Source organism: Patella vulgata, chromosome 2 (genome assembly GCF_932274485.2).
Source record: "Patella vulgata chromosome 2, xgPatVulg1.2, whole genome shotgun sequence".
Classification (NCBI taxonomy): Eukaryota; Metazoa; Mollusca; class Gastropoda; family Patellidae; genus Patella; species Patella vulgata.
The window spans coordinates 46,783,566-46,795,753 of NC_065880.2; the positions used below are offsets into that span (position 1 = coordinate 46,783,566).

At 34.8% G+C, this 12,188-nt stretch overlaps 1 protein-coding gene across 8 annotated transcripts in view; it reads right to left on the bottom strand.

Annotated features, from left to right (window-relative positions):
- The window catches only part of LOC126810558 (neuronal acetylcholine receptor subunit alpha-5), an 89,072-nt gene that overhangs the window by 20,326 nt on the left and 56,558 nt on the right, over positions 1–12,188 (bottom strand). For 4 of the 8 annotated variants that reach the window (XM_050535691.2, XM_050535694.2, XM_050535690.2 and 1 more), the window contains exon 3: positions 3,028–3,060. The exons of the other annotated variants lie outside the window; for them this stretch is intronic. In XM_050535691.2, coding sequence (XP_050391648.1) covers positions 3,028–3,060 — 33 coding nt within the window. The remainder of the gene's footprint in view (positions 1–3,027; positions 3,061–12,188) is intronic. 8 annotated transcript variants of the gene reach the window in all.

The following is a 12,188-nucleotide window of genomic DNA, read 5'->3' on the forward strand; positions in this document are numbered from 1 at the left end:
TACTAAACGGTATTTGTACGTTATTACATCCACTGATATCTGCGTCAGTTCCATCATCGTATCAGTTGTGGGCTTTTGTTGAAGAAATTACTAATAAACTAACAGGCGTGTTGCAGTGACTGTAGAAGAGGACACTCCCAGGTTTCTGTATCCCGTAGTGATTTAAATGATAAGAACTGTGTTGAACCGGACACGAAACGTCCAGTCCTGACACTGAATTGGATTGAAAACCACCGCACAACCCTTGAAGGTAGACGAAGGAAATCTGAACAATTCTGGACCTTGGCTGTGTGTATTAAACAAGAGCATCGCTACCGCTGCATTATACGTCCATATTCCTGCTTTGATTGATAGGGTACTTTTTGAAAATGAAGAACATGAAATATGAAATGGCTGCAATGACTGTAATATGTATGATAAGAGGCAAAATTTACAAACTAAATATTAACAAAAAATGGATGTGACACCACCCCAGAGGGTCGGGACATGCACCAAAATAAATAGTTGTTGTCTTCGCGATATAAGGAATAAATATGCAAAGTTTCAAGATGATCCACTCAGAATTGCAGTCTGTAGACGATAAACACAAACACTAGGCGTGGTTCTGTCCCTGGGGGTTGCATATGGAACAATATAAATAGCATATTGAAATGATTGATATGCTGAATTTGAACAAAATCTGTTAATAATTGCAACCTGTAGAGTATTTACAGACACAAAATTAACAAAAAAGGTGGGTATGGTACGACACCCCTGGGGACCGAGACATGCACCAAAATAAATAGTTGCCACCTTACGGTATAATGAATATATATGCCAAGTTCCAAGATGATCCCTTCAGAATTCCAGCCTGTAGACAAAAACACAAACTGAATTGGATCCATATCTGTTAATAATTAAAGATTATTTAAAGACAAAATATTTTTAAAAAGTGGGTGTGGCACCACACAAAGTGACACACTAAATTGGGTGTGGCTCTGACCCAGGAGGTCGGGCATGCACCAAAATAATAGAGGTCATCCTTAGGGTATAAGGAATAAGTATGAACAGTTTTCAAGACGATCCATTGAGAATTGCCGCCTGTAGGCGACACACAGACACGCAAAGAGAAAATGGCGTGGCTCTGACCCTGGGGATTGGGCATGCACCAAAACCAATAGGGGTAATTCTTAGGATATAAGGAATAAGTATGCAAAGTTTCAAGATGATCCATTAAGAATAATGATCTGTAAGTGACAAATACAAAAAAAATGGCGTGACTCTGCCCCTGGGGGTCGGGCATGCATTAAAAACAATAAGGGTCATCCTTATGGTATAAGTATGCACAGTTTCAAGACAATCCATAAACAGAAACACATACACACACACACACACACCCACACAGACAGGGGCGACGGCATAATACGTCTACATTATGAATGTGAACGTATAAAATCTATAAGATGGCGGATCAGATATACACGTCGCATAGAAATGGGATTGGATACCGATGTTTTTATTTTCGTTTTCTATTTAGAAATAGGGGTATTTTCTAAACATCCACTTGAATAGCCATTCAATTCTGTCTTCGAATATATTTTAGAGTCGGGAAATATTTTAGTTCCTATTTTAAATTGATCTGACGCAAAATTTAATCATACAAATCATAAAATGGTGTTATCTGACAAATATGGCCATATGATCGATATTTATAAAAAGCAACAACTAAATAGTTACTATTAACTTCACTAACCCCGTGTACACCCATCATAATATGCACTCGTTAGTTTATTTCCAGATCTTAGATTTCATTAGCGAATCAATAAAAAGGAAGTTGATACACGCTGAATTACGATAAACCATGCTACCTGCATTGAAACTATTTCGTTTCGTTTCCACAATTTGTGTTTTGTAATATGTGTAAAGTACAAGTGATCGTTTGATTTGATAAATCTTGATTTATTTGATTTTGATTTGATTTAAAGTTTTGGAAATCTGATATGCATAATACCATCTCTTGAAAGATAAATTTGGAATAAACGAGTAAAATGCAACCCATATGTTTGCTACAAACGTTCATTTTCTATAATCTTGTAAAAAAAAAATCTCGTATTTGGAAATATTCTGTTTTACTGGTTCTTTATGATAGAAAACTAAAACTCTGATCAACATGTTTAATGTTTTGTTATTCTAACTAGGAAATTAAACGGTGCTTCAGAATTCAAACTTAATAAATTTGATTAATTGATGTATTTTGTACCTCAAACTGTTCTAAATAGCTATTATTTAGCTAGCAATTCTCAAAAATATTTAACACAAATGTAAATTAAGGAGATATTCAGTACATTTTCATAAAACTAACAGAAAATAAAGACACAACTCCTTTCTGAAACGAAAGTGACCCTTACGTTCCTGAAAAGAAAATTTGCTAAAAACTGAAATAGAAATCTCAGCCATTCGAATAATTTGTTCACAAGAAGAAAATTTCGTTAAGAAAGGAAATATTTTACGTCGAAAAGAAAAGAATATCCCATTTCGATAATGGATTTCCACTTAGAATTGTATGGATACTTCTCTATTACAATTACATCCGCCCTTTTAAAGGACCTGTTGGTTACCCTTCTTAGTTCACATGAACTGCTTCTACTCTAGAAACCTTTATACGGAATATTGTAAAGGCCGAATGTATCCTGAGCTTTCTTTCCACTATGGAGAAATAACATAATGTCTATAATGCATAATAATATAAATTCTGCAAAGTAGGCATGTTTCGAGGATAGATATTGAAGCAAGGGTTATTCTAAAAGATCTACACAAAATACGCAAGGTATACATGAGGCAAGGATACCAAATACATTCCTATTGAAAACATGTGGGGAAATAGCTAAACTATAAATACATATTATCTAAATCTACAGTATATGTGACTGACTAAATACATGTATATATAAACACTTTAATAGTATAAAACACGTCAAAGCAAATTGGATTCTTAAAATTCTAAAAATACTGCAACAACAGTAAGGTTTATTAATATTTTACACATACGTTTAGCTGGTGGCTTTCCTATTAATCTCCCACCTGCAAGGAAATACATCATTTAGTTTTCATAATAATCTCATCATGCTTTATAAACAGAACATGCCACGAAATAATATCTTAAATTCGACCCCCATATGATAAATGAATAGATTATGCAATTTAACATTCATTATCAGGTGAATAAAGTACATATATTTGTTCACAGCAGGTAAAATGCCATTGGTGAAAAAGTTAAAATATCAACGAAACCATCTCTTCTGCAAATGTTTATACTCTGATATAATTGATAAGAATATATAATATCTTTATAATAACAAAAACTTTTAACAATATGGAGAAGTTGAAAATTGCGCGCAACAAATAAACACCTTTTATCTGGGATATTCTTTAGATACTAATGCGTTTCAAATTAAAAAAGATAAAATAAAGTGTACATCTATAGTCTTGAAATGGTATATAAACATATATATTTATATATAAGCTATTGTCTTTTTGTCGATTAATATTCTGCCGAGGGATTCAATATAACTAGGAGTTGAAATTCTTTATGGGATTAAAATCGTATTTCTCTGCAATGCTGTGAACATTAATCCCTTTTCTGTTATCACGGGAATTATCCGAAGTGAGACAGTCTGGTAATTTATTTACCTTGTCTTATTTATGTCACTTGACCTAGCGTTCACTTGCTGTCTAAATGTCTATGGCAGTTTTATAATCAATACCATTACTAAGGAGCATTTTGGAATTAATTTGAAAGGTATAAATACTTTATTCGTTAATTACTCTGTGTGCGTCAGTACAGAATAACAATTCTTATGTATATGACCAGACAAAATAATGTTACTGTATCTCGTGCAAAAAATATAAATAAATAACTTTTTGAATAAAGTACGTTTCGAAAATTCTGACAGTTAAGAAATGACATTTTAATAGTAGCTGAGTCTGGATAATGCAAGGTGTGATGGATTCAACTGCACTAATTCATGGTTGTCATCCAAATGGACATTTGACTATCGTTTACCATAGGTCCCAAACTTCTGTTCCAAATATACTACATGGGGGCGTTCAGAAAATCGAAGAACTGATGCAATGGGTTCGTTGAAGAAATAATGATTCCAAGATCTACTACAAATGAATGGATTCGTTTAATAGATAATTTCAAAATCTACCAATGCTGTTCTTTCGAAATTATAAGAAAACTATTAGAACCGGATGTGGGTGGGATAAGGGGGTTCAGAAAGCAGAAGTTTTGAACAGACTACTGTAAATCTAAGGATCATGGACCTTTTACATTTGCAGTAGTCTGGGTACTGTATATGAAAACAAATCCAAAATATGCTGCAGTTGAATAGGTTCGTTATAAACATTCTTAGTTCCTTGAACATAAACATTGTATAACTTTCAAATAGATCGGAAAATAACTTTAGTCCACGACATTGACGGACGGGAGTGACGGCAATATACGATCACGTTTCAATTTGGACGCATAAAAAGTAAACATTCTATATCACATGATTTATCAGTAATCTATAGTAATGTATTAATGTCCGATTACAAATAAACAGATCATGATCAGAGAACCACATTTTCCCATAAAGTGACACAGAAAACTAGGTAAGTAGGTTTAACTTGTTTCTGTTATAACCGAAGTACAATACTCTCATGTACTGGAAACTTTCTCTGGCATTTGTCAAAATAATATAATGGGTTTCACTTGATTCGATTTTTTCTTCATTATATTCGTTTATCCAGACAGTTGGCTGCCATAATGTCTATGTAGGAAACATACACGAAGGCCGACCTGCTCCCTTGTCTGTAGAAATATTTAGTATAAGGTGACTTGTGGGGAATTCCTGCCATATTGCTTTTACTAAACAATCGACATTCGAATCGACACCGTTAATTGATGAAAACATATCTGGTAATCTATAATGATGGTATTCTACAGATGACGGTATGTGTAACTGTAGATCTCGCTTGTATATTGTAAATATGTTTAAAACTGTATAACTGGCGTGTCTGGGTAGCTTATCACTTAAATAACATAACCGTCTTGAATCTTTGTTGAAAATCCAAACTAAAAAATTGAAAGCTAATCCTTAAATTTGGTAATGTCAACAAGAATTGTATAGGCTACTTATAAAGAACGTATCATAATAGGTCTTTATATTAGATATATTTTTGTTCTAATTTGACAATCTTCTCTAGATGCGAGACTTCGGTTAAATAGCTGACTATAATGAGCTTTTGTAGCAAGGATAGATCGAAAAATGGGGTATAGCGTCCACTCAACGCAACTAGGTCATTTCGGGACTATTGGTTCAATTTTATTTCAGTGCGCACAGGGGTCTTTAGCAGCGGAGAAAACCCAAAAGACAGGGAGGAAACCCACGAGGTTGGACAGACGACCCAAATCTTTGTCACGTACCAGCTGAGAATCGAAACCACACCACATGACTCAATGATAGAGATAACGATCAAAAGAATCAATTGTCCACTTAAAATCAGCTGGTGGTCATTTTAATAGAAACAAGCCAACAGCGAGGCTGATGTCCCCCGCCGAAATCCCGAAATAAATAGATGACACATATTAATTGCAGATTTATCTTTTTCAAAAGTATCGAGCAATCAAACTGATTATGAACTATACACTAAGTTTCATCACTCTCTATCAGATAGAATCAAAGTCAAAAGAAATCGCTTAGTCCTGCTTAGCTTTAGCAGGAAATGTAAATCATTGAACTCAGTCAAGACGTTCACCTAATGAACATCTACATCAAGCATAAATATTCTACCTCAGTTCAAAGCAGAGTTGTAATGTTCCAAAGCCTTGACCAATCAAATAGCTTATTCTCCTTAGCCTAAGCAGAAAATTCCCATCATCGAACTTAGTCAAGGTAATGATATAATGCATATTCGAAGTTATCGTACCCAAAAGCATCAACCAATCAAATTGCTTATCCCTGCTTACCGTAAGTAGACAGTGTTCATCACCGAACTCCGTCAAGGCATTCACCTAATGAATGCCTACACCAAGTTTAAACATTCTACCTCAATTACCCTCGGCAGAAAATGCACATTATCGAACATAGTTAAGGTATTGATGTGATGAAACTATACATCAAGTTTTATCACTCTCACTTAATTAGAAAGAACTAAAGTTATCGTGTCCCAAAGCATCAAACAAACAAATTGCTTATCTCTGCTTACCCATAGCAGAAAATTCTCATCTTTGAACTCCATCAAGGCATTCACCTAATAAACACCTACACCAAGTGTGGAAATTTTGGCTCAATTGGAAGGAGATCTAAAGTTACTGTGTTCCAAAGTCTCAACCAATCATATTGCTTGTCGCTATGCTTACCCTGGGCAGAAAATGCTCATTATAGAACTTAGTCAAAGTATTGATGTAATGAAACTATACACTAAGTTTGATCAATCAATCAAGTTGCTTATCCCTGCTTACCCCAAGCAGAAAATGCTCATCTTTGAACTCCGTCAAGGCATTGACCTAATAAATACCTACAACAGGTTTGAACAGTCTAGCGCAATTAGAAGAAGAGTTACTGTGTCCCAAAACAAAAAGTGTGACGGATAGACAGACAGACAGACAGACAGACGGACGAACCCAGTTTAATAGTCCCCTGCTTTCTCCAAAAGTCTGGGACAATAAATCATATATTTATTTTATCTACCCATGTTAAGTCAAATTCAATAATACGGTAGTGGACGACAAATTAGACCTATCAGCCACTGCACAGCTTAGCTCAGCTTTCGACGCGGGTAATCTGGCTTTACTCATAACGTCTATAACCATGCTTAAGGTATGGAAGCCTATAACTACCATTCATAATTTCTACTTTTCGCCTCTTCAGAACACGAAAGTCGACTTTTCGACTTTCGTGTTCTGAAGAGGCGAAAAGTAGAAATTATGAATTTCGACTTTCGTGTTCTGAAGAGGCGAAAAGTAGAAATTATGAATGGTAGTTATAGGCTTCCATATTAAGGTGACCCACCATAAATAAAAATCTACGAAAGCCCAGACGGCTCATTCCAAATTCCAAATGCGAAATTCCAAATCTGATCCGAGGTTTGCTTCGGCAGATGTGAACAGCTTGGTGATCGGTTGCATATCAGTAGTAGTACTTGATCACTTACTCAGTTCCTTCAGTGTAAAAGTCCCCTACGGCATGCTATGGATGCGACACTCACTGATATCAGTTTTATACGTGCAAATATAAACATGATAGTCTAGCATATTATTTTATTTGACCAGTCTTCATAAGCCAAGTTGGTGCAGAAAACTAAAATGTTAACCCCCTTTTATTTCCTATTTTGTTTTATTTTGAGATAGACTAAACAAATCAATATGGGCGTATGTCAAACTCGATAACACCCATTACCATTGTGTTGGCGGATTATTAAGAATAATGAAAACACAGATAATAAAAAAAATACTAGTATTATAAACATGTATATACAGGTAAAATATTCTAGTAACTAAAATCTCTAATCAAGTTTAGGTTGCTTTAACCAGTTGCCGCAAATTGCTCGATAATGTCAAATTTGTACATTGAAAATCGCAGAGAGCACTTTGCTCGATTGTGTTTATTATATGTATCGACATTCACTTCTAATTAATTCCGAAGCTCTTAATCACGGTGATATATATTAAATGTGCTCTTTTCTTTATTTGCAAAGGCCTACAAAATTAACAGTACTGCATAATGCAATGTCCGTTTAAGACAATCCTGTAATCAGTCCCCTATTAAAATTTTATACTATTAAAGTATATATTATGAGTTTATTTGTGTATTGAAAACGATTAAGAGATCGATATGTACAATACTATAACGTTTAAGACAATCTTGTAATCACATAGTTCAATATTCAAATTTTAAACTATTAAAGTACATATTATTATGATTTTATTGGTATATTGAAAAAGATTAAGTGATCGATAAATAGGTTAAACATGGATTATTTGAACAAAATATCATCATTCATAAATCCGCTATAAGATAAGAAATGTGGTTACCTAGTAAAAAGAAAGAGTAGTCTATTCTTAGACATTTATCAGTGAAAATTGGATTTTTGATAAATATCAACATATGGTGGGATAATTTATAACTAATTTCTAAACCTAATTTAAATATAACATAACGATAAGACGCGAGATAACAGATGCATGTGGCTGTCGTTGGTTTATTAATGGGTAACCTTGTTCTACTTGGTCAGTGTCAGGGTTTCGGGGTCATACGAAGCATCAAATGATATAAATAAATGGCATAACATGTCCTAGAGGTCCCCAGATCAACAGATTATTTTGGCAGTGTTGTCAAAAGCATCCTCAAAAATGTAAAACGGTGGTTATTCTGTCAGAAATTGGAGAATTTTAAACTCAAATCTTTAGAAAATTGATCACCTTCAGACATAGTTTTTCACGATTCGTTTTCGCAATTTCCGTTTTATGTCTTCGTGGCCATTAACACCCATTTCTTACATTGGTATTATTAGGTCTAACCGACACGTTTAACATGTGCACCATTTACCACGGTTATCACACCTTGCTCGCGAGTCAATCAGTTAAAACACAAACTATGGGCTCATAAATGACGCATTTAATTTGAAGGAGTACAATGTATCCTTGTATTTTTGAATGGTGTATAATACGAATTACAATCCAGATTCAAACTACGTGTATTTCTATATTTAACTACAAATTTAGTAAAATAACTTTCCGACACGAGGAAGTGTTACAACCCCTATTGTAATAAATGTAATTGTAATAAAATTTCACTTATCCCTTATCGTAATATAACCCCTATTGTAATAAATGTAATACAATTTCACATACCCCCCATTGCAATATTAATCCCTAATGTGGTATTTACCATACAATAAAATCGACATCTAATTTTAAAAGTCTATGGATTTTGATCACCTGTTCCGTGTGATATAGGAGTAATGGTATGCGTTTATACTGCATAGAATGTTATGGAACAACATCACCGAAAACATGATTAAAAGCCGTTAACGAATTTGGAGAAATTATTAAAATGGATTGTCAGCCACTATTATAATCATTGATATTTAAATAAATGTGAAGTATATTCTCTGAAAAATCTGTCGTTTGAAGATTTTGATATCTTTCCATGTGCATATCAGATAAATTAATCCTACTTCAAGTTTCGGTCGTGATTTTTACGAAATTCGACCTCAACCATCATTAGGGTATAACGGATATATATTCAAACGTTTTTTAAAATGGAAAAAATTGTGACCTTTAGAGGGTCCACAAGCTAAAAACGTGATTTTTCGTCAGATCGTTGTGATATAAACATAAATTGAAAGTTTCATCAAAATCGGACCAAAATTGTGGCATCTAGAGGGTCCACAACCTTGATATACCATATTTTTACATTATGTGCGTACGAGGGCGGCCATTTTGTCCATTAGGGTATAACGGTGATATATTCAAACGTGTTTTTTTTTAAATCGGATAAAAATTGTGACCTCTAGAGGTACCAAGTGTTACAAACGCGTTTTTTCATACAATCAGGGGCCATAATCCAGGGCGACGACAATATACGTCCACATGACAATGTGGGCGTATAAAAAATGCTATCAGGAGGATTATTTTATCTGATATACACACGGAAAAGATGATCAAAACCCTCCGACGCCAGATTTTTCAGAGAACATTCTTCACGTTTATTTAAATATCTTTGATTAAACTAGGGGTTGACATTTCATTTCAATAATTTTAATTGGTCAACAATCTGAAGAAAAAAATTTCCCCAAAATGCACAAATTCCTAAGATTTTCTGCATACAAATTAATAAACTAATATTAATGCACGGCAATGTGAAATTTAATAAAAATCAATTCTACTAAATGTCAAGTTTTATTTCCAATTTCCAAATGTTGTCTTGATAGTCCTTTTTTAAAAAGTAAAATTCGTTAAATTTCTGTGGATACATGTAATTGTATCAAGTTGTGGCTAAATTAACTATTGTATGAAAATCGTAGAAAATTCAATACAAATTAAGGTAACTTAATGAATAATGAAATTTCGTTTCTTTAATGTAACATATAAAAGAATTCCATGAAAATAAAATTTACATGTTGCAGTTATTGTGCATAACGGACCATATCTTCAATTAATTTACGTGGCTTCTAAGCGCCATTCTGTTGTAAGCTGTAAATTAAACTGAAACAGTGTTTGAACTATGCCACCACTGAAACTAAAAGCTTACAGAAATAAAATAGTTTATTTATATATTGTAGATGGGTAATATGTTATTGTTTATTGAATCAACAACTGGATATATTACCACAAACTTATACCAAAACAACACTTTGTATTGAAACCACTGTGCTGGCAACGCTACCAGCAACTGAAATTACTTTCTACACAATAGCTTCGGCTTCTGAATCCAAATTTAAACTATAGCTTCAGTTAGACAGGACAGAAAATCTAGTATCTCCTAAAGAAGTTCCTGTGTTGTACTTTTATGTGATAGTTATTCATTCCGGCTCCTGAATGTGTACTTTGCTAATCTTGTATAAACTTGTATTACTATGTATTCTAAATCTCTATATCATCTCTTGTACATTGATTTTGGTATGTGTTGTGCATGAAGCTCTCCGACCAACTAGGTGCCTCTTGTCACTGGCCTTAGGGAGATCTCATGTGTCAGATTCACGGTGCTCATGGTTGTATAATGTATCTTCTTCAACATGATATGCGACTAAAGTCCTTCCTTGTATAACACAAATACTATAATATGACGCCTCATAAAACCGCTACGCCCAAGGCCGCAGATCCCGGGAGGGATGGGGGGACGCGTCCCCCCCCCCCACTGGATTTTCACTGGGGGGTGGGGGTGGGGGGATTTCATATGCCTCGTCCCCCCCCCCCCCAGAAAAATGCATCGATAAAATTTCAAGTCTTATTTTCAGCCCGGGAAATGTAGCCTATATTTCCGAACATGCCGATGTAAAATGCCCAGAAATGGTCTCAGATAGCATTTTGAGGCATCCTAATTTTAAAAATTCTTCCGGGGGATGCACCAAGACCCCCGCTAAATGCGCGCCTGTAGCCAGATCATCATCCCTTATTTGTGTAGTTATTGATTATTCTCGCTCAAAAACGACAATTTATTCTCGGTACGTTCATCTCTGCAGAATGCTCAGGAATGGTCTCAGATAGTGTTTTCAGGCATCCTGCTTTCAAAATTTTCTGGGGGAGGACCCCCTAAAGGACGCCTCGGTCGCCGCCCCCCCCCCCCTAAAATTTAATAAGATCTGCGGCCATGGCTACGTCATGTAAGTCGAATTTCTGGATAGCTCCCTTTCCACTGATGGGGTATTGGAGTAGCCCCTGTCGAAGAATTAAGAGAGCGGTTCAGAAATTCTTAAACGTCGTTTCCAGTTTATTATGAACAGAATCTTCATATGCTAACTACACCCCCCCCCCCCACCCCCGCCCGAATCCACTAATTTCAGAATGACGCCGCTGATGACGAAGATGATGAATACGAAAGTTCCCGATCTTGACAGTTAATCATTGTGTATTCATAAATCAGATTTATTTTTTATGTACTTACGTGTAAGGAATTTGATAAAATTAGATGTATTGATATTGCATTAGAGGATGTGAAGAAATGTGGAAATCGTGTGTTAGCACAAGTACGCTAGGGTACACCATATCATTGGTGATCGGAGAAATATCCACACCGTTAATACTGATCTAATAAAGCTTTTATAATATTGGACAATTCGGATTTTGATTAGCTAGTGAGTGGAAGTGGAGATTTTATGGCATCACTTATGGGGGTAATTGAATTTCATCATCAAAGTGATCTTTTTTGACATTTAGAAATGTGCTTATTATTTTCTGTGGTGCCAGTAACGAGGAAAGCAGGAACACTTTTTTAAAATTCAATTCCATGTTAAATGATGCATTGTACTGACTGCTTTGCGTAATTTTGGCAGTCACTCGCTACTAAATTAAGACGGGTACGATTAATTATGTTTGCCATGGGTTAAAAAATATAGCTAATAGTTTTGAACAACGATTTATTTGGCTGGGAACAGATTTTAATTGCGGATGTTATAAAAGTCGCCGATTTCTTCATCTAAAGTTCTCTGGTCTTTTATTC